Here is a 23,997-nt window from a genome sequence, read left to right on the forward strand (position 1 = left end):
AAATACTTTATTTTAAATTTGTTGAATATTGATAGAGTCTAGGATACTTTGCTTCCAAATTTCTTCACTCCAAAACTGGAAAATGAATCTATGGCTATTTTTTCTTTTTCCTGTCTGCAGCAATATCTCAGCAGAGTCAGAAGCCTGTGTTAAGGTTAGTAGAGAAATTGTTTTCATTTCCATCCTTATTTTCTCCAGTTTCTTCCTCTTCCCTCTTCTCAATATTAATTCATTGCACTGATAGTAGTGTTAAGTTAAGCAAAGGACAGACTTTGAGTATTGCTTTTCAGTAATAAGTGATAAGCTCAGAAAAATAAAATAATTTTAAAATGATAAAATGCCCTTGGATTACCTTCTCAATCACGAACATAAGTTCAATAAATCCATCAGTTAATATGTTTTTCTAAGCAATCTCCATCATTCTTTGATGATCTTTTACTGAAAAGACTCTGTGTGTTTTTGGTTTTTATTGTCTTGAACTCACTTGAAGTTCTTTCCAACGGAGTCTCTTTCTCTACTCCTCATCAACCCCAACTTTCTTCTCTCTTTCTCTGGATGTTGGGAGATTCCATATTTTCCACAAGCCATAACGTCTAAAACCTTGAATTCAGAATTGACAACAATAAAGCAAATTGTTTGCTATCAAATGAAGTCTTGTGTTTTCTAGGATGAAAATTATGAATCAAGTACTGGACAAAATGAAAGTCATAGACTCAAAAGTGAAATCACAACATTTATTGGATAATAAGGAAATAAAATATGAGAAGTCACAGCAGTTTTCAGACTATGCATGGTTTTCTTTCAGGTATGATTCAGACGAATAAGTTTGTTCAAAGCAAATAGCTTTCCACCTGGGATTTAAAAACATGTGAGTGTGTGTGTATATGTACAAATATACTTATATACACACAGAGATACACCCACATATACATTTAACATATACATGAATATGTATAAATATATGTACATACTTATATGACCTATCTATCAACTTATGAAACAAAAATGATATCTTTTTTAATGAAAGATTTCTAAAAGGTACATAAGTAGTTGCACAGTCTTTCAAACTATTTTAAAGAAATTAATAAAATCTTAATGACTACCAGAATACTCATCTACTGCACAGAGCTATACAAACCTCATTTATTGTATTATCTTTAGGTTTTAACTTTCTTACCAGATCATGTTTTCAATGGTCTGTGATGATACAATGTCCTTACCTTTTCCTATGATATGTTTTGTCTCACAGAGAAGTCTGAACCACTGTTGACATTGTAAGAAACAATGGCATACTCATCTGGAAAATACAGAGAAAATTCATTCTTATTAGATCTCCAACTTTTCAGATATGCCAGATAACTGTAGTCACATTAGGTCTAATCTTTTAAGCAGTTTTGCAAGATAGTCAATCATGTCTCTGTTTTTAAATACAAAAAAATATCTTATTAAATTTTAAGGCACTTATCCTAGCCAGATGGCTCAGTTGGTTGGAGTGTCATCCCATACACCAAAAGGTTGAAGGTTTGATCCCTGGTTGGGGCATGTATGGGAGGTAACCAATCAATGTTTTTCTCTCACATCATTGTTTCTCTCTCTCAAAATCAATAAAAACATATCCTATGAAGATTAAAAAAATGTTTAAAGCACTTGGTGATGTATATTCTATTAGTAATTGATAGAACTAGAATTCAAATACATCTTGATAAACTTTACATACCATTCAACAAGGAAGTAATAGCACTAACAATCCAGGGAAATTTTTTATGGTCTCTACAATAGCTTAGTAATTGGGTTGGAACCTAATCTATCAAAATTTTCCTATAACATTTCAGAATATTGCCCATTCCCCTTCTCAAATTGAAGTTCACAGAAGTATCATGAAGTGGTAAGTCTTTCCATTAACAACAACAACAATAACAAAGACCTGGCACTTAGTATAGTTTGTATTTCAAGTTAAAGGGATGTTCTTTCATATTATATCAAAAGGATTCTAGGTTGTTGCAAAACTCTGGTAACTGGAAACTGGCCCAGTCAGAAGATATATCACGAAGTAAAAAAAATTCAGTATATGAAGTAAAACCATGTATTGTATAGTCTCTATAGACTAAAGGTGATTTTGGAAAATCTGGTAGCTCAGGGAATCTTAGATATAGATTTCATGTTCAATGACTTTAGGGTGTAGTTGTTGCTTTCCTACCTTTTTCATAACTGTAGACCATAACTGGGGCTGACTGAATGTTGGACACAAGGTTGCTTTGCTCAACAGAGAAAGTGAAACTATATGCTGTATGAGAAATCTATAAAGACACAAATTACAAATAACATCAGAGCAGATCTGGAAAAGAAATCACTGAGAAAATTATCTCCAGAAGTTCATAATCTACTCAATTAAATAGATCCAAGTTATCAATATCTTACATAATTTTACATAATGACTTAATTTTAGTAAGTTAGGTAACATCAACTTGTATAATATTTTAGTTTCATTGCTTATATTGAGGTGTAAGAAATTTAGTTGAAAGCAGTAATGTAGGCATTTATGTGAATGGTAATAAAGTTTACATAGAAAAAAATGACTCTAAAACTCATGTTACCTTAGTTGAAGTTGAAGTCAAACTATAAAAGAATTATACAGACTAATGTTAGATGCCATGAAAAACAGGGAAATTATGTTTCTAAACTTGAGAATTATCTCGTCAGGTAGTCATGTAATACCTGATATAACATTAGAGTTAACAGGGAGAAGATAGTGACTGGGATAGTAGACCAGTGATAATCTTTAATGTCCCAAATTTTTGAGAAACCCTGTCATGTACATTTATGAGAAGTAGTCATCCAATTACCCTCAAAAGAAAATAAAGAAAACCATAGAAGGAAAAAAAAAAAATGGGAGAAAAAAATTATTGCTCAACTTACACTTTTCAAGTAGAAAAGAACGTGGTCATTCTTGACCTCAGTATTCATCACTTGGCCATTATTTTCAAGCTTTGAAGAAATTGGCAGGGAAGGATGAGGAATAAATATTAAAGAGTATTGCTCCAGTATTGAATACTACATAGTTTTTATTTAACCCATTGTTGGGAATCTATCTTATGGAATGTCCCCTTGTGCCATGACGTTTTCATAAGCACAAGTAGAAACTAAATTAAGAAATAGACTATACTCTTCCTTGAATCTTCTTTCATTCCTCATTGCTGTCTACTCTTAACAATTGTTTTGACTTTTAGAGGCCGATATCTGTGAGTTCCCATGTTTCCTTTTATCTCCAAATACACAGGGACTGTATTTATTTTTTACACCCTAAATGGCTAGCACAGGCCTGGCACAGAAACATATTTAGTGTTTGTTCCACTGGATTTAAAATGTTCTTATTTTTTATGTTGATTCTATGAAATTAGGGAAAGATAAGGGGGCAGGGATCACAATGTAGGGGTTTAAAATTAAGCTAAATATTTTCTTCTGATAGTTGCTGAAAAAAAAAGTTCTCTGGTATTCAAAATCTGCCCACAGAAGACTTGGGAATGGAGAAATGTCTAAACAAAAAGATTCATTTAGCTCTGATAATTAACAACATAAAAGATAGAACATGAATAAGCTGGCTTTGTTTGTAAATAACCTTTATGGTCCAAATAATTTCTGTGACAGAGACTTCCTTACTTAATATTGCAGCATCTCTCAAATATAAACAAGAAAAACAAATTAAAAAATTAGACTATAAACTATGAAAAATGTCTGCCAATTGCTATAAGTTAAGAATACCATCCCTCCACTGTTACAGCAAAAATGAAAATGTGACTTCTTGAATAAGTTTGTTTAAATGAAGAATTCCAAAGCTTGGCTTTGCTAACCAGTTATTTAATCTATACACTATTGCTGTGATAAAAGACTGGGCTTCCATCATTTACCTTCTCAGTGGATGACATGATTGGAGTAAATCCTGATAGCATTTTTACATCAACAAGGACCATATTGGCGGTATTGTGCACTCCAATGTACCTGAAATTTAAAAACAAAACACTAGTTTATACATCAGTTTTGAAAAGTGACGTATTTTATGGCAAGAGTTGTGAGTACATACATGCTTATTAGCCATAAATCTGGAGAAAAGGCACCGCTGAAGAGAAAACCCCTGAAGAAAGTTATTCTCAAATACTTTAAATAGACACAACTAGAATGATAATGGGTGAGATGATACCAAGCAACATAAGTTGGAGTAAATAGTGAATTATCGGAACCTAGAATCTCCCAAACCCTGCTTTTAAGATTACCTGGAGTCTTAGAGTCAGAACTTATATACAAAGCTTGTAAATTGATATTACATATACCTATGGTAGCCTTAGATTTGCACAAAACTTAAAGAAAATCTTTGTTTGAAAAGTGGGATGTTGGTAGAATCATAGAGTAGACATATCCCTAAGAGATCTTCTAGGATGTGTTCCTCACACTGAATAGGATCGTTGAGGCATGAAGTTGAGTTCTACAATATATTTAATTCTTATTTTAGCTCTTGTGTTTATGATATTATCATTTGGAAATCTTAAGAAAATCCTCTAAACTAATTTTTCTCAGTGTTTCTTTGCATATTAACTAAGGTTAAAACTCAATGACATCTATATTTTATATTTTAATTTAAGATAATTATTTTGCTTTTCTAGTCTGAAAAATAAAAATCTAAAATTTTACTCTATATAGTTATAAAATAAGCATTTGTAGGTTTTCTTCTCTGGACCCATCTGTGCTTGTTTTTAAGTGAAAAAATAGTATCTCTATTGTCCCAAACTGACAGTACTTCTATACTATAAAGAAAGAAACAAAAAACAAAGAGCAGAAGCATTGCTGCAGTATCAGTGTGGCAGAACAGAAGCTTGCAAGTTATAATTGCATAATTCTAGCTCTGATTTACAGAATTAAGATGTACTCAATTTACAGAAAGCTGTAAAGGGACTATGCTATACATATTACACACCAAAAAGTAAACTTATCATGGTTACCATTACTCTTATTTTGTTGTTTTGCTACTGTTTAAAATAATTTTTTTTTTTTTTTTGGCATATTATCCTCTCTCTAACTGAGAGTTGATATTAAAATGGGATACTTACTTGATGGTTATTGTCAGGTCAAAATTAGTTTGAATTTTATCTGAAGAGTTTTTCTTTACCATTTTCACAGAAAGGGAAAATCCAGATTCCTTCTTAGGTAGTAACACATTATACCTAAGGGTAACCTAGAAAATATAGCAAATCATTAAAAAAATCCATTCATTTATTCTGCATTAAACACTGAAGGACTTATTGTTTCTCTTATTTTCATTATTAATGCACTTTTTTTTTTTCCTATCTCTACTCAACATGTAATTGTTTAGTTTTCAGAATATACAAGTATCTTTTTTTTTAATTTTCACCGAAGATATTTTTGCATTTATCTTCTGATAGAGTGGGGGGGGGGGGAAGAGAGAGAAACATCGATGTGAGAGAGACACATCAACTGGTTGCCACCCACACGACCCCAACTGGGGCAGGGACAAACTGCAACGGAGGTATGTGCCCTTAGTGGGAACTGAACCGGGGACTCTCTGGATCACAGGCTGACTCTCTAACCACTGAGAAAAACTGGCCAGGGCTATACAAAAATCTTTAACAACATAATTTAATAAAAATACCAGAATACTTTCTAACAGTGACATTCCTCAAGAAACTTCTCACTTATCCAGTTATCCTTAAGAATAAATTCCTCTTCATAAAATAACCTGCATTTTCAGCTACTAAGTGGAACATACCAACAAGAGAAAGTGTAGAAATAATCGCGGATTAAGCAAAATGGTAATATAATATTTCATATGTAACTAATGAACATTCATCTCCCTCTTAGGTAGATTTCTGTTACCTGAATAAATGCAGAACCTTGTCCTTTCACATCTAGGGTGTATTGTCCATATGCTTTTGTTAGTTCTGAACGTTGGACCAGTAAGCGGTTGCAATTGTTAACCTGGAAAGTCTCATTGTAGTCTTTACTGCTAAAGGTGACAGTGTTTTGACCATTAAAGAATGATAACTTCATGTAATAGGTTATAGCATGAAGACAGACGGCAGTGTTCTGCAAAGAAGAGTACAAGCAACAATGCAAGCTCTGTTATACTGCAATATTAGTCATCATTTGACTGTAGTTTAAGTCAGTCCATAGAAATGATCCTAAAACAGGTAAATAGAACACCAAGAAGCAATACTATTTAAAAAAATTTTTTTTTCTTTATTGATTTTAGAGAGAGAGGAAGGGAGAGGGAGAGAGAGATAGAAACATGATGAGAGAGAACATTGATTGGCTGCCTCCTGCATGCCACCCACTGGGGATTGGGCCCACAACCTGGGCATGTGCCCTGACCCGGATTCAAACCAGTGACCTCTTGGTGCAAGGGTTGACACTCATCCACTGAGCCACACCAGCCGGGCAAGAAGCAATATCTTAAAGAATAAGGAAATGTATTTCTTTGTACTAGTTGTTTCCATTGAAATTGATTTTCTTCTACAAACCTTAATCAGATTTTTATTGTCTAAAGGATTATATAAAGTATAATTTCTGTGTTGAAAGTAGTGCCAGATCTTTTCTGGAAAATTAAGATGTTATTAATTAAGCTGCCACAGACAATGCTCATACCTAACTATCTTCAAACACGGGAATTTAGAATCTGGAAAGGCTGTTGGGAGATTCATTAACATGATTTTACCTAGAAGCTAAGACTGGAAAAAAAAAAAAAAGAGAAAGAGGGAAGTGAAGATTTTCCTTGTGGGAATAAAACTAATTTTTTTTCCTGTTAAGGAAAAACATAGATCATTGTTTTTCATACATATTTCTTCTGCTATTCATTCATTTCTTCTGCTTTTCTCAATGTGTAGACCACAGAAATAAAAAAATATATATTTCTTCTTGGTTGATAAGTATTTTGACCATAATGTCATCAGATATCTACTTATCAAGACTCTGGTATTTATGACAAGAATCTCTTCTAGACTTACATTATGTTTTTACTGTGTAAATGGAGATATAAATCAGGCATACATTCCTTGAAAAGGGGCCTCATTTTATTCACCTGTACATTGAGATTTCTTAGTAGATCCCTGATACAAAAGAAGTGACCAATAAATAATTGTTACCTCAGATAATAGAATTTATAATAGCAAATATCCTTCATATCAGCAGGTATTTTCTATGATTATTTTTGCTGTCTAGATTATTGTAGTCTGACTTTTGCATCAAACATACTGCTATTAATATTAGACCCACACCAATCACCTGGATGGAAGAGAAGCCTCCATAGGAATTCATTTGTTGGGCAAGCCACTGCACAATCTTACTAGCATAGGTGAGGTCAGGAGATTTTTGGGAAACGATGGCCAACAACACATAGCAAGTCTTCTCAGTCTCAGCAGAAGGTGCCCAAGGAATAAAGGATGGGGATGCTCTTGTATTGGGTTTCTTAGCTCTCTCCCAATATATAACATTATCTGAGAAAAAGAAAGAATTTTCACTCAGTTCCTACAAAGAGAACTAATCACACATAGGAATGATGCAAATTCAATTCTTGGCCTCTCAAATGAATTGAATTGTATCCCTCAAAATTCACATGTTTCAAGTCCTACTCTCCAGAACCTTAGAATGTGACTGTATTTGGAGTCAGGGCCTTCAAAGAGGTGATTAAGTTAAAATGAGGCCATTAGGGTGTGCCCTAATCCAATATGATTAGTGTACTTATCAGAAGAGGAAATTTGGACACATGAAAGGGATACCAGGGATGCATGCACACAGAAAAAAAACAACAAAAAAAACACAATGTGAACATGGAGAGAAGAGATGGCCATCTACAAACCAAGAAAAAGGCTTCAGAAGAAATCAGACCTGCTGACACCTAGATCTTGGAACTCTGTCCTCTAGAACTAGGATAATAAATATAAATATAAATTTCTGTTGTTTAAGCTACCTAGTCTGTGGTATTTTGCATGGCAGCCTTAAGAAATGAATACAGCTTTAAATAACAACTTCATAAGGTCAAAAGTGGCATTTGATTAAGTTTTACAAGCAATTTTCATTATCATTGGTATGTTCACTATGCTTGATGTGTTTATTTCACTCATTTAAGAAGAAGCTAGAAGAAAAGAGAAAATATATAAATTATTTAACAATAAAGTGCCATTCAGAGATTACATAAGAGAAATAGAAATACACTAGTGAAGAGTGTTCCTATACGATTGTTAAATAGGTTTTATCATTTTATTCTCAAGGTCATCTCTAATAGCAAAAGTAAATAATAATAATGATTACTTATTTTTGTAGCAGATCGATCCAGGATCTGTAGTAAGGATTTCACTTGCTTCTCTTTTCCAGCTAATGCAAAAGCATATGCTAGCATTGCATGATTATAGTCATTGGTGACACCATTCTCCAATGCCTCCTCTAGGCAAAGGAACCCAAGTTGTAGAGCAGGGAACTAATCATGCAGAAAAACAATATATTTTAAAATAATACCTGAACACTTTATAAGGTTGTTGAATATTTAAACCAATTATTCTTTATACTGTATATTATGTATCCTTACAGTATATTTTATATACAAACCTGTTCATATGGATGCATATGTATTATAGTTCATAAATATCAATAAACTTTTAAATGGATTATTAGTACTATCTGAGAAATAAAATTTAGATAATCTGAAAATGCCAGTTTCTTCAGTCATATTTTAGTTAATGATATGAATTTCTTATGTGTGGTAAAAAATACAAATGTATTTTTAGACCTAAGATATGTTATTCTAATACTAAAATAGAAGCTTATATTTCTAAAGATGATTTTTGAGATAGACAATAACTCTGCAAGTTGCAAGTATCTTCTTTCAGGAATAGATTGTTCTTCTTTCAGCAATCAGATAATTTGACCTTTGGGTTGGGAGGCAGCCAAGATGAACAACATTTAGGTTGAAATGTTTACATATTGAATTAGAGAAACAGAATCTAGGTTATGATTATACTTAGAGCACAGGTTCTTAATCTGAAATGCATGGCTGAACTTCAGGAGATCTGTAAATACCTGAAACGGTATGAAAAACAGTATGTGTGCACATGTATATTCTTCCTAGGGAAAAACCCAACAGTGTTCATCAAAGTTTTCCATGAATGAAAGATGCTTGAGTAACATCAACTTAAAGAGAGGTGATGAATGAAATGTTCTTTTGATATTTCATCCAGCATAAGAATTTCTAATCACTCTTATTTCACAGTCTATTTAATATGCATTCAGTTGACTGAAACTAAGAGAAGATGAGAATTCTTACAGTAAAATTGAGCCCAGCTTCAAGGAATGCTCCAACAACATATGCTGTGAGTAAAATGCCATCTTCTTCTTCTCCCTGAACACAAAGGAACAATGAGTCATACAGGATAGCACAGTACAAAAGAAAAGCTATTCTTCTGAAGTGAAATGAGGTATAAAAGAAACATCGAAACAATTACCATTATTCATAAAAACCTGAAAATGTGTAATTTTTAAATTAAATTGTTAATAACTATCATACTGTCTGAGCAAAAATCCATCAAGATCCTGTGTAATAATGGATTAAAATTTACAATTAATCTTAAGTATACTTAATGACATATATAATTATATTTATGTGGCCTGGTGTTAAACATAAATTCCACCCAGCTGGTGTGGCTCAGTGGTTGAGTGTTGACCCATGCACCAAGAGGTCACCAGTTCAATTCCTAGTCAGGGCGCATGTCCAGGTTGTGGGCTCAATCCCCAGTGGGGGGCATGCAGTAGGCAGCCAATCAATGTTCTCTCTCAATATGTTTCTATCTCTCTCTCCCTCTCCCTTCCTCTCTCTCTAAAATCAATAAGGAAAAAACAAACAAACATGAATTCCAAGCAATTCATATGAAGAGCCATATTTTACTTAATTTAGTATTGGTTTGAAAAAGCAAATAAAGAATTTCTCATGAGATGGAACAGGAAGTTGCTGTGAAGCTTTCAGAACATCCCGGGAAAAGAATCCTAGTGGATAACAATGATCAGATCTCATGGATTCTTGTGGTGAAAGATTAGAAAAACATCGGTAAGTTCTGTGGTTTGCAAACTGTGCATAAAAATACCTTGGGGAACTAAAATAAACTATTATCCATAGAAGAGATTCTGATTCAGAAAGTCAGGAATAAGGTTTAGGGAAATGAATTTTAATGAGTACTTTAGTGATACTGAAGCAAATAACATTCAGATGGCATTTGGGATCCACGGATCTAACAGAAACTTCTTGTTTTATTTATTTAAGCAGAAGATCTAAATAACTGTAGATGTCGGTTATAAATAAGAAGTAGGGACCTAAAGCATACACTTAAATTATAGCAAGCTGTATCACCATTCCTCTGCAGTGCAAGATTTTATTTTTTCCTCACGTGTACACACACACATGTGCATGCGCGCGTGCACACACACACACACACACACACAATTATGGAAAGAGGATTGGGTGAGATCAGACAAACTGAAATAATGACCAGTAATGAATCCAATAAGAAGAGATGTGGAGATTTTTCAGAAGAGAACATGAAAAATGCTAATTTTCTACATAGGAACAAATGTTATTTTCCATCAGGGGCCTCCTGTTGGGAGAAATAGGCTTAAAATAATTTAAAGACTATTTATTCTATATTACATAATAGTAAAGCAATGTGAAAACAATTCACATTAAAATTACATACATACAGAACTGCCATTCACCCATATTTTGAAGTGGATTAGCTTTACATTCCCCAAATCCCAAAATAGAAGTGGTGCTTATGGAGGACACAAAGAAAAAGCACAGGATATTTCAGAGGCTCTCGGGGCATGATAAAATAGCATGATTAGAGATTTACATAGGGAAATGCAAAGGTCAGGAAATGAAGGACACACAGGATGGGATGGAGGTGGGCAGCAATCTACAGAGAATGGAAAACAGCAAGGAGAATGTCCAGTGATTTACTTACATATGGACAGGAAAAGGGAAGGCGTGATTGCTGCCCAAGACGTACTTCATCTCATTTGCATTTTGACCCAGGGCAAGCTAGGCCTTCCTGCTTTGACTTGAGAAGGTATTGGAAGAGTGCTTCATTGAAACAATGTAAATTACAAAATACTCTCCCATGAATAGGAATGAATTACCTACTCAAGGCCCCTTCCTTGACATATCTTTTGGCTCCAAACTTATGAATGTTTCCTTTCTAAGTTCCTTTTCTCTCCCCACTCTCTTATTTCTAGTTTATATCCTGACACAAATAATACATTCATGAGGAGTTATATTTAGCAGTGATGCATTGACAAATATACCATAGGCCTATGATTGCAGCAGACTCAGAAAAGGTAATCTTCACAAGAAAAAATATTTATGTTCCAGATAGGCCAGAGGAAGGGAAGGTAGGCAGTACAAAGGAGCAAGGAATGTCTACTTCCTTTGCTGTCTCACCTCCCAAGCCTTGTTGGAAAGCTTGCCATCACCTTTAAAGCAGCCATTGCTATCTTGTTTGCTTGAAAGCCAGATCAAGGTCTGTTGTTGAACTTGTTCATCAATGAAAACATGTTTCTTCATTCCTTCTAATGTCTTAAAAGTAAGGGCACTGAGCCTGGAATGCACATCACCAGTTAGACAAAAGTTAGATAAGAAAGAAATGATAATGTCAGCTACTCAACAGATTAATCACCATTGTTCCCTTTGGGTAATAGATGCATCTAAGCTAATGTTGACTGTAATGAGTGTTGATAGTGGCTCTTTCCTTTGGGGCAATGAAGTGTTTTGAATAGCAATATGAAAATAAGAGTAGGTAATTTCCAGAGTGTTTATACACAAAGTTCTCCCTCTGTAAATTTATCAGATTATCCTTATGTGGTGAGAGAGTAGGTGTAATTAGATGCTTTGGGGACATCTAGTTTTACTTTCCTGAATCTACATGGGACTCTGAGAAATGCAGACTAAGTTGTTGCATTTTCCATGGAGTTAACAAGTTATGGAAGTAGAGGAGGTGTCAGTAAATTTGCCAAGAGATTTCAGGTATATTGCATTAGAACTGAAGTAATCAAATATTTTAGAATTATCTAATTCACCTCTGTAAACTCATTTTGAAACCCAATTTGCTTTTAAATCCCCACTGAACTCAACTCTCATTCATAAGCCTTCCTCAGATCATTTCTACATTATTTAAAATAAAATTTTTATGTCTCACCATATGCTTCCTTTCTGATTTCTCTGCCAAAACATTCTATATGAGCCATCAGAGTTTTTGAAAGACAACTGCTTTTGATAGCCTAAAATACAACATTGTAGGAAATTACTTTTTAATATAAGAAAGTTAGAAGAAAAAGAATGGTGTAGTACAAGCCCTGTGTTTTGGTGTTAGACAGTCATAAATTACTAGATGATCATTTCAATTTAATTTCTGAAACTCAGGTTCTCTATCCATACTGAGAAAAAAATAACTTCTGGCTTATAGAGTTTTAATGATGCTATGTGAAATTTATAATAAAATAATAAAATAATTAAAAAAAAGATATTACATGTGACTGAGCCTAGTTAAATAATTGACATTTATAAAATGTCATTAATGTTATTTTGTTTGTGATGTCTTTCTGCAAAAAAAAATATATATATATATATCACTAGAGTTTTTCTTAATATCACATTTTAAAAGATTTATACATCTTTTTCCTACATGCAAATCCAATCCCTTCACTGCAGTGAAACACAATTGAAAGATAAATGTAGAGTTGATAAATGAACCATTTCCGGCTACTATTAATAGCAGTAACAACAACACACAAGGTGGCTGGGAAAAATATTAGGCGCTCACAAATCTTGAAGCCATAATTTGAAATGTTACAGTTTTAAACGGTAAAACTAAATGACCACACAGGTATTAAAGTCTGAAAAAAAAAACAACAACCCCCAAACAAATAACAAAACATAGTTCAAACTCAGAGTACCTCAGTTCAGATCCATTTTCCCCTCACAGGACTACCTCATAATAACAGCTTTTTGACATCTTGGTATCAGGAACAACTGATTTCATCTCTTACGGGCAGAAATTACTTAAACCTTCTCACCATTAGATAGTAAAAAGAAAGCCTGAGATTCAACTTCCTCTGTCAGTTGTTTAGTGGATCTCAGGTAGTCAAGGACATAGGTATCGGACGCTAGCCCGGCGATATTCTGCTCTCCAAAACCATCGGGCATTTGGAGAAGGTTCTCCAGATTCTGCATCGCAAGTCCTAGAATATCCCCTGAACACAGGAAAAGCAGAAAGTTACTATTACTTAGAGTTGGCATCTGACATTAATAACTACAGATTAAAGAGGCATAGTGGAACTAGAAAATATTTAAAATTGAGTCTAAAAGGTGGAAACATGGAAAGTGTTCCTGAAGTAATTCTAAAAAGGAAGTGAAGTTAAAGAGGTTTCTGGTATGAAAACTATTTCTGAAACATCTCATTACCAGAGAAGAGAAAGTTAAGAAAGGATATTTGCTTACTTGTTTGTTTTCTGAGAAATTGGCCTTATGAACTGTAATCCATCCCTTTCCCCAAAAGTGTTCATATTAATAATAGATAAACAAGTTTGACTTGTAAAACAGATTTCTCCTATTACTGAGGAAATTTCTAGCATTTATAACATGCAAAGATTATTCTGATTCTCCAAAGGGGAATTTAATAGTTCAGAATAATATAGTAGAACTCTTTGTTTTCTAAACACCAATTATCATCCACCAGAACAAATGTTTCCTAGGGATACAGATTTAAAAATGATGCTATAATTCCTTCAGATCCTCATATGGATAGAAGATAATACTCAATAATAATTGATGGCATTAAAAAAAACAACAAAAAATCTTTCCATCCTGTTCTTTTAAGAAATTTTTAAAGACTACCTCAATCAAGATTTTTCAAATCATTGTGAAACACAAAAATTAACTAACTTACGCACAACAGTGAGAAAGGCCCTGGCTGATCCTTGTACCACGTTGTTTGGCAAATCCAAAACTACCGGCATGGAGACTTTGGTGCCTGGAAAAAAAAGATACATAATGTGATGGCTTCCTTTTATAAACAATAGCAGAAGTCTTGTGGGACAAAAATATTATGAAATATATTCCAGTATTATTTTTTTAATTTTACAAGTTGCTGGTTAGGAGAGATAAATTGAGGTTTTGATCTAGTATAGAAGAAGAATACATTCAGAAAATGGTATATGCATCTGTGTGTTAGACAATGGCCCCTATACTCTAGTATTTTAGTGCCTATACTACATAAGTATAAAAATGTGTCAAAACTAATGACTGTGACATATAAAATAGCGCACACAATAGGTAAATCTTGGAGACACTTAGTAGGCATTAAAATCATCTCATTATCAACCAGATAAAACAATACTCTGATGGTCATTAAGCAAGCAACTGAGGGGCTGTGATTATTTCATCCCAAGAGTACAAAAGCAGAGGTTACATTATGTGTAATTTGGGCATACTCTTGATTTCCCACTGTCCAACAGTTTGTCACAATCATATGACAAGAGAAGCCTAAAATATACAAGACAGGAAAAATATGTTGAAACAGACCAATGAGTTGGGTAAACTACAAAAATAAAAAATAAAATCCTATAAATACTATAGTTTTTGTTTGCTAAAATTATATCGTAAAGGTAGGACATGAATTAAAATAATCCTCCATTAGGTGTTTAGAATGAAATCTCTGACGTATTCAGTATGCCAGTGTTGATAAGTTTTCTTTAACACCAAGTCGACCACCTAAAAGACCCTCTTACCTTCTGTATAGACAAGGAAACTTTGAGTCACTTCTTTTTCAATACCTTCAGGCTGGCAAAGAGTAAACAAAAACAAGCACAAAATAATGAGTCTGGATTATCTTTCCATGAAAAAAAGTTAATCAAGCATTGGCTTACATAGGTATGGCTAGATATATTTGTCCTTGGGAGAAGATCCATTCATTGTCCCCTTCTGATTATATCTGGAAGTCACTGTACATTACCAACATCCATGTTAGGCCCCGTGACTCCCATATTTTGGACAGAGATACTTTGTTGTCATTTTGGGACACTTTCAACTCCCCTAATATTGTCTAGCATCTCCAATAAACAAATTGTTTTACCCAGTAGGAACATGCCAAGAGGTTATGATGATGGAAAATACATAAGACTCTAAGACAAGTAGATTTCTCTTGGATTTGAGTCCGTTAAAAAGGGAAAGGGAAGCCCTGGCCTATACATGAAAGGTCATAGGTCCAATTCGAAGTCAGGGCACATACCTAGATTGTGGGTTTAGTCCTAAGTTGAGAGGCAACCAATCAATGCTTTTCTCTCACATTGATGTTTTTTTCCTCCCTCTCTCTCCTCTCTCTGACTTCAATAAATAAATAAATACATACATACGTACATACAAGAAGGGAAGAAGAATAAATATACAGGAAACATCACGAGTCAGGAGCAAACAAAAAACCATCAAGTCTGTTTTAAGTGATATATTTTATTTTTTAATTAGAAACCATTTTTTTCTTTATTGATTTTAGAGAGAGGAAGGGAGAGGGAGAGAGATAGAAACATCAATGAGAGAGAACATCGATTGGCCACCCCCGCATGCCCCCCACTGGGGATTTGGTTCACAACTTGGGCATGTGCCCTGACAGGGAATCAAACCAACCTCCTGGTGCATGGGTCAGTGCTGAACCACTGAGCTACACCGGCCAGGCTAAGTGATACGTTTTATTATCCTGGGTCAGGTATTTGTTAAGAAAAGGATGAATTTTATTACTGTTTGAAATCATTTAAGATGACATGTCTATGTCAAAAGTAACTATGGTCAAATAAGTCTCTTCAAAGAGAAGGTCTTCTAATATTTAACCTATTAGATACTATCTATTTCTTATCTGGAAGAGCTTGATAGCTATGCGTGTACACACCTCTACCAACAAACTCTTGACCACAGTATCTTTCCAGTTTAGTTTTTGCTGCTCAGTTGTTCCATTTGGGCAAGCATTACTTCGTTTGGACTCAGCAACTACAGTGATACTCAATTTACCTGGAAAACATTCCCAAACATAAGTTAATTGATCATTGGCCCCTTCTATGATGGAAAACGATAGACTATGAACCACATTTTGAATCGGACGAACTGAATTCTGTCATATTTATGCTTAGACCAAAATACCTTCCTCTTTTTCCTGATAGGAAATAATTTGGTATACTCTGTTTTAAAGTTCCTGATATTAAATAAGGGATTCATTTACTTAATTAAAACTTATGATATTTTTAAGAAAAAATAATAGTTCTGCAAAAGCAAGTGAGAGGATTTCTTAATATTGTTTATGTTATATATGACAATATAGGGACCTAGCATCTGATAACCAGTGCTCCTAACTTATTCCAAGATCAAATAAAAACAGGAAAATATGACATAGTGGAAAGGACACTGGATTTAAATCAATTGTTAGCAAGGAATTTTTTTGAACTCCCTGTGATATCACAGGTCACATAACTAAAACTCATCTCCAGTTTCCTTACTTGTAAAAATTAGAGGATTGAGAAACAATCACTTCACTCTTAGAGCTGTGTCTCCTACTTAATGCCATAAATCCAAGCAATTTAGTACCGCATTCTATCTCAATTGCCAGGGTAAAATTTTTGAAGACCTTGTGTAGTTAGAAAATTGAAAAACTAAAATCTAAAAGGAAAAGTAGTCTTAGGCAGATAAACATCACAGGTGAATTAAAATGATCTCATAAAAATACCCTATGTTGGTGAAGGAAGGAAATTTGACCTGGGTTTGTAAGCATGCAGTGCCGTACACAGATGATGTATTATAGACTTGTACATCTAAAACCTATATAATTGTATTAACCAATGTCACTCCAATAAATTTTAAAAACTCAAAAAATAATACAATAAATATGAAACATGAAATCAAGAAAATTCTAATGACAATTACTGAAATCAGTGGTAATGACCACCCTGCATCTACCACATGTCATTCTTGGTTTATTAGAATCCTTTTAACTTTTCCCTTCTCTTATATTTTTAAGAAGATACTTGCAAATTTATTTTTATATATTGCAGGTAATATATGCACTGAGACAATGCTTCTCACTGTTTCATCTCCATCCAAGTGCTCAGTGTTTTTGGTGTCTCATGATATTTAGTGAATTTGCAAATCCCTGGCAATCATTGTGATTGAGGAGCAATTTTTGTATAGGTGACACGGGTTCATGATGATGGGCAAAGGAACAAGTGAGAAGTAAAGGAATTGATCAGCATTAATGAAAATATGGCCTTCATTTGGGATAATATATAGAGACTTGATAGGTCATGCAAATTAGCATTTCTATTGTATTTCGATCCCATTATACAAGTGAAAAGTGATTTTGCTTTACACAAACATTAGCAACAATAAACATTAAAAATTAGATTATAAAAATAAGATTTTCAATTGAGAATTTTTAAAAAGAACAATGAAAAATGTAATGAAGAAAATTATTTGTATAGAGAATTTAAGGAAAATAAACAGAGGCAATAAAAAATGGCTGGTTTTCCATGACAGACTGGCCATAGATACATGGCTGCTTACCCAATTTCTTAGGTACAAGAGTCCAGACATATGTGTTCCTCCCACCACCTTGAATAACTTCATTGCCATTGTTTTTAGGGGTACGCCTATGTGCCTCAAAATTCTGAGATCCTTTCATTTCAACAGAAATCTAAAAAAAAAGTCATGATAATGAGGGTGGTACTCTAAATACTTGTCTGTTACTATTCTTCCTCCTATCTTAAGAAAATTCTGCTTTACCTATTTTAAGTTAGCAGAAATAAAAGATACTAAATGACTTTTCTCACACAAAGATAAATATGGTAGAACACATATCATTATGAACTGACATTCTTAAAGCAGTATTTAAGTCATTGCTGTGAATGAAAGCAACTGTTTTTGTTTGAGGAGTATGAAAACAAGCCTTATTACTTTATAGCACCATTTTGCATTCGAGAATGAAAAGAATATGGCAATATTCAAAGAAAATGTTAAGGATGTTTTTGCCCTTGTTAGATTTTTATCTCCAGAGCAAAGGGAACAACTTACCTCTACACATGTGTTCAGGTAGCTGAAGACATTGACAATCACATCAGATTGCTCATTTCGAACAACTGTAGAGGGCAACGTCATTTCAATAAAGAAAGGTTGGGAGGCTTCCAGAGCCACTGTTGACGAAATGCCAAATCCAGCATCACCGTCCACACAGAAGCCATTTGTCTCCCATCGAGTTATAGTATCAGGGATGACGAATGAAAGATTTGCTGAACCTGAGGAACTATAAGGACAGGTTATTGGTAAAAATATATATATTTTTTTGTATAAACTAGGAACCTAAATTCAGTCCAGAGCAAGCAAAGAAAGTATTAACTGAAGGTTAAAAATGACTTTTAGTGTTTAGTCATTAAATAAAAGTCATGAGAGCTGTATTCCCATGAAATTTAACATTTAAAAAAGGTTGCATTCCTTCAAACACCACATTGTTTTTAAAATTTTGAGGTATGTTACAATTATCTGCATGAAATTAATAAAAGTGAAACAATTCTGGAGAAAAAAATTAGGTAAAATATATGGTCAGCACATACAAATGAGAGGCAGTACATATTTTACAAATATGGTACTGCTCTATATACCTAGAAATAGAGTTTAATACATTACACCAAAAAGAAAATAGAAATGAAGACATGTTGGAGAGAAAACTGTTGAAAGCTCACTTGACACTGACGATGTCCCATATCCATGTCTCTGGAAAGTTTTTTCTGACTGTTTTCGTTATAGCCTGTTCTACAGAATTAAAATCCTCCTTCTTGACTTCACCAGGTAAAAGAAAAGAGAAATGCATTACTTTGGAAGAATAAAAATTTCTGTTTCAATGACACACATCTATAAGCTACATCTTTAACCATATATGCTTAGTGTGAAGCAGTATAGAATTTGTTCCTAGGGCTCATTGCCAATAAACGTATATCTCAACTTAGTTATCAGCGTCTTGACGCTCAAATCTCTCCCATCATTAACAGCAAACAGTCAGCATACATTGTTCCTCCACAGCCAGGTTTAGAAAAAATGATGTCTGTTCACTGGATGGAGTTTCTCATCTGACATCCTGGTGCCAGCCAGAAAGCAGTCCGGTGCCTGCCAATTCCACTATGTTAACATGACTTTCACTAAAACTTCTGATGACATTTATATTGCTAATTCTTGGGAACACTTTTTTACTCAATTGGCCTTTAGGTTATTTGACATTTGTAATCATTGTGTTCCTTTCAAGAGTCACGGTTGTTAACTTTCATAATACCAGCTCCTTCTAGTTGTCATCTCATCTCTTTTGCCATTCTTGTTTGAGGATGTAATCTCTTCATTGACTTGTTCCTAAGAGCTCTGTTTAGGCCCTCTTTTTCTTACTGTGCACTGTGTCCTCACTGATATTCTCACATGTGGCTTCATTACAGTATTTATGCAGAAGTATCCTAATCTGTATCTCCCACCGGGACCTCTCTTCTGAGCTCCATGTTGCACATGCAATGGCCTGTGCACATTTCTTTTTGGATGTCTCACAGGCATTTCAAATTAAACTGTTCAAAAAGTAAACTCATTATATCTTCCCCTGCTTCTCTCCAGTATTTCCCATCTCCATGACAGGTACCAAAATCTTCCCTCTTACCCAAATGGGAAATTTAAGAATTATCCTTGGCCCTTGCTCCCCATATCCTGTATTTCTTATCAGAACCAACCAAATGAAAACAGCCCTTTTATTAGTAGTTCAAGCACCACTGTCTCTCAACTCAATTACTAGCTTTCATAACATTTCATATAGTCAGTCTTAGCGCAAGTCCCAATCCAATTTTTTCCACAGAGCAGTCAGAGATATCTTTTGAAAACACATATTAGATTGTTTTATACTTATCAACAGTATTACTGAATTAGAATGAATTCCAAGTTCTCTAAATGCCCAGAACGGTCTTCATGACGTGTCTGTTTATCCCTTTTGCTTTAGCTATTTTTACTCTTGCCTTCAAACCATACCTTCTGCCGTTTTTGAAGGGTTTTTAGTTTCCTACCTTATTTTTCATAGAACTTCTCTCTGCTTGGAAAGTACTTGTAACTCTTTGTGTGGTGTAGTATCATTCACCTTTCAGGTCTTAGTATAACTGTAACTTTTTCCAGAAGGACATAATAGGCCCTTGAAAAATTTAGGTCATTACTAATTTATCTTATTTCTCTTTAATGCATACTTTCAGGGCGTTTGTAATTACCTGTTTCACTGTAAGTCTTCCCTGTTAGATTAAACATTCCAGGAAAGCAGAGATTTAAGCTATTGCTCTTACAATATGTTACTAAATTTCTGATCTCAATAAATATTCATTGAGTGACTTAATAAATGAATAACTGAAGAGTTTAAAATGAATGACTTTGGGTTTCAGTACATTTTAGTCAAAGATACTGAAAAGTTTAGACGTATCTGAGAAAGCTCAGTAAATATGGTTTAACCTAGTAGCAGAAAAGTAGACCATTTCAACCTCTTGACCAGGACTTCAAAGTGGTTTCAATTTCTGAACTTTATAGGACCCCTTGAACTCAGCGAGTCCACCCCTGCATGACGTTGTCAGGCCTTTCGTTTTTCTCAAGAGGTGTTTCTGATACCCAGCTTCTGATATCCAGGATCAGCCCCACTTAAATTCCTGGACTAATCTCAATGGTAGGCCGGAGGGATTTAAGGGATGTTTTTCAAGTGTTTTCAGATCTGGAATACAGCTTTGATATGGTTTTATTCTGATGACCTTGTTTCATTTTGCTTCCCTGATGAAATTTCTGTATTGGAAATCTATCTATTTACCTTATTCATCTAAGACTCTGACCGAGTTTTGTGTTTACAGTTCTTCCAGTAGGAAATGGACTAGTGTTTGAAAAAGATGCCAGCTGTTGGGCTATCTGGGAATCAAAATATTCCCTGCCTTAAACTGAATTATGGTCTATACATAATAAAGGCATAAGGGTCCCATAAGGACAACTTATCCTCCTGTATCACACTCACTCATAATGACTATCTTTTCATATCACCACACATTACCTACTCCTATATGCTTCTGACATTGTGTTCTACCAATAAAAATAAACTTCCTCTCATATCTGAAGCTAATTTTTTTGTTTAGCCCAAACCCTTCCCATCCTACCTTATTCTATGTTATTTTGCAGGATGTCTAGTTGTAGCCAAAAACATGGCATAATTCACATACAAAATCCCAATTTTTAATAGTTTTATTCCAATACACTTTTGGCCATCTCCCTGACACAAATTCTAGATTACTCACATGCATGTTCAGGTGGGGCACTGTACATCAGTTTATTTGTTTTCTTGGCTAAATACAATGGCTTGGAGAATGGTTTCCATTCCACTGAACATATTTCTGGTTTCCGATAATGGAGATTAGTAAAGACTTTCAGACCCATGGCCTTCAAAGAAACAAACAACGAAAGAAAAGTTGTGCATTTCTTTCATGCAAGACCTAAAGAAGGTCTATCAGTTACATTATAATGAAAAATATACATCTTTCCTCTGCTAGAAGGGACTTAGATTTTGGAAATTAAATCACTTGTGTGAAAAATATCTAATTTGGATTAAAAACAATGATCAATCTGTTCTATCTAGCACTCATTATGTGCTAGGATCTTGCTAAGTATTTCACATCATTTTCCATTTAATTCAAAGGGGAAAATACTTACAAAATAGGCACTATCATTCTCATTAACATCAAACACAGATACACACACACACACACACACACACACACACACACACACAATGTGCAGTCAGTAATTTGAAGAGCCTGTGCCTTTTTTCTTTTATGTCTGTGACATCAATTATAAAGATCCATTCACAGTGGTCTCAGCATATCTAATTGATAGCCCAGGTGTGGATGGAGTCCAGATCATATTCTAGCCTCTTGATTTGACTATTTCTGCATAATATTTATCACAATAAATTAAAGACTGTCTCATTACTTCAAACATGAAGTTTTATCATTTATTTTCAACAAAAGAATCAACAAAAATGAATATCGTCTTTTTTGTAAGACAGTTTCTGAGTGTTCTTTATACAGATTGCTGACACCTATCTCAAAGAAAGAAAACAATCTACATAAATAATAAAACATAGATATGCATTTTGAGTACTAAAATTAAATTTGAGATAAAACAAATTTAAAAATTGTAATTGCTCTCACCCTGACAATGTCATAGGTGTCTCCATCCCCACTGTTGCTTACAGGCATGTAGTATAAACCATTGTAAAACACGTTCTTCTCAGGAATGCAAGGATCTCGCTTGGCATCGTCAAGGTTGAGACCATGATAGGAGTAATCATTAAGTTCTATATTTGGAAGCAGGCTATACACCTATGAGAAAAATCACATGTTTTTTTAATGATTTTAGGCACTCCTTTTATTTTTACAAAATTGGAAAACGTGTGCCATAATAATTTATTGTTTTTTTGTTTGTTTTCTAAGTACAGCCATAATATTGAATTCAACACCTTTGAGTCAACTCAACTCATTCTTCCAGAAGAGGAAATCTTCAATTTTGTCTTAGGTGGTCAATGACATGTTTGCAAAATTGTCCAGCTTTGGTGCAGGATTAAGATATCATGTAAGAAAGAGAAGCCTGAAGACCTATGGCCTACGCCAAGGCCTAGTGTAAAGAAAATTCATTGCAATTACTAGGCCAGAACTCCCAAGTCTGGACAAAAATGGTAGCTGCCTGATTCTAAATCTTCTCACATATCATTTTAAGGAAAACATAAAATCAAAGAGAAGTAACAAAATCCACGACGTGTGTTTAACATTACGAGGATACAGATGATACCTTGACCTTCAAATTACATGTTCGTAGAGAAATAACACTAAATTTCAACAGAGCTTCTACTACTGCTAAAAATGTAAGGGTAGGGAAAGCTGGAGAGGAAGGCTTAAGAGACTACATGAAGAAAGAAGAATAGCCTGGGGAGAGTAGAGATAATATACACCAAATCAACTTCAGATAAAAGAAAGTACACCATCAACTGTCACAAACTGAATCATAATTCTCAAACTGGATAGAAAAGGGAATGGGGTTGAAATGAATGGGCCAGAAAGTGGCAGCTTTCAGAAAGCATGGCTGATGGGGAATCACCAGATCATTCAAAGAGGTGTGGGGATTCTTGAAAATGGGAAGGATGTCGGAGGGTAAAATTTAGGACACTGTAGAAATGAGGGAATGAAATATGCCAATCTCTCCACTGCTATTTCTACCACCAACATTTTAAAAATATATTTTTTTTCTTTACTGATTTTAGACAGAGAGGAAGGGAGGGGAAGAGAGAGATATAAACATCAACGAGAGAGAACATCGATTGGCCGCCTCCTGCATGCCCCCCACTGCAGATCAGGCCCACAACCGGGGCATGTGCCCTGACCGGGAATTGAACCAGCGACCTCTTGGTGCATGGGTTGATGCTCAACCACTGAGCCACACCGGCCGGGCCCAACATTTTTATTAAAGAAATTCCATTTCCCTGAAATAACTGGAAAGGGTACTCTTTACCTATGAACACTGTCCACAAATTACCAAGAATTGGAAAAAAATAATTCCAACAAAATGACTGTAAGATAAAAGAGAAATAAACCCTAAATTATTAGGAGCTCAAGAAAAAAACTAGATTGAAAGAAAACATTAAAAAGTAGCATAGGGAAAAAAAAGAATAAAAATGAGAGTAAGAATAAATGAAAATAGGTCATGTACAAAGTGGTTGAATTGGAAAGCAGGCAGAGATAAAGCATATTTATAAAGTTTTACTAGAAAAGGGGAAAAGAAACAACAGAAAAACCAAAATTTAAAATTGTAATCATAGACAAATTCTGGAA

The 23,997-nt window shown here is 34.3% G+C and overlaps 1 protein-coding gene across 1 annotated transcript in view; it reads right to left on the minus strand.

Annotated features, from left to right (window-relative positions):
- Positions 1-1,226: 1,226 nt before the first annotated feature.
- Positions 1,227-23,997, minus strand: part of LOC118623324 (ovostatin homolog 2-like) — a 42,335-nt gene continuing 19,564 nt past the window's right edge. Inside the window, exons 16-36 of the mRNA XM_036250837.1 lie at positions 22,324-22,494; positions 21,412-21,553; positions 21,062-21,072; positions 18,814-18,905; positions 18,149-18,377; positions 17,642-17,771; positions 15,981-16,099; positions 14,830-14,881; positions 13,989-14,072; positions 13,117-13,293; positions 12,240-12,321; positions 11,486-11,642; positions 9,323-9,397; positions 8,314-8,479; positions 7,288-7,499; positions 5,884-6,093; positions 5,100-5,224; positions 3,906-3,996; positions 2,917-2,985; positions 2,198-2,297; positions 1,227-1,297 (exon numbers count right to left, since the gene is read on the minus strand). Of these exons, the coding sequence (XP_036106730.1) occupies positions 1,227-1,297; positions 2,198-2,297; positions 2,917-2,985; positions 3,906-3,996; positions 5,100-5,224; positions 5,884-6,093; positions 7,288-7,499; positions 8,314-8,479; positions 9,323-9,397; positions 11,486-11,642; positions 12,240-12,321; positions 13,117-13,293; positions 13,989-14,072; positions 14,830-14,881; positions 15,981-16,099; positions 17,642-17,771; positions 18,149-18,377; positions 18,814-18,905; positions 21,062-21,072; positions 21,412-21,553; positions 22,324-22,494 (2,565 nt within the window). The remainder of the gene's footprint in view (positions 1,298-2,197; positions 2,298-2,916; positions 2,986-3,905; positions 3,997-5,099; positions 5,225-5,883; positions 6,094-7,287; positions 7,500-8,313; positions 8,480-9,322; positions 9,398-11,485; positions 11,643-12,239; positions 12,322-13,116; positions 13,294-13,988; positions 14,073-14,829; positions 14,882-15,980; positions 16,100-17,641; positions 17,772-18,148; positions 18,378-18,813; positions 18,906-21,061; positions 21,073-21,411; positions 21,554-22,323; positions 22,495-23,997) is intronic.

The sequence above is a fragment of the Molossus molossus genome, unplaced genomic scaffold, assembly GCF_014108415.1.
Source record: "Molossus molossus isolate mMolMol1 unplaced genomic scaffold, mMolMol1.p scaffold_m16_p_10, whole genome shotgun sequence".
Classification (NCBI taxonomy): domain Eukaryota; kingdom Metazoa; phylum Chordata; class Mammalia; order Chiroptera; family Molossidae; genus Molossus; species Molossus molossus.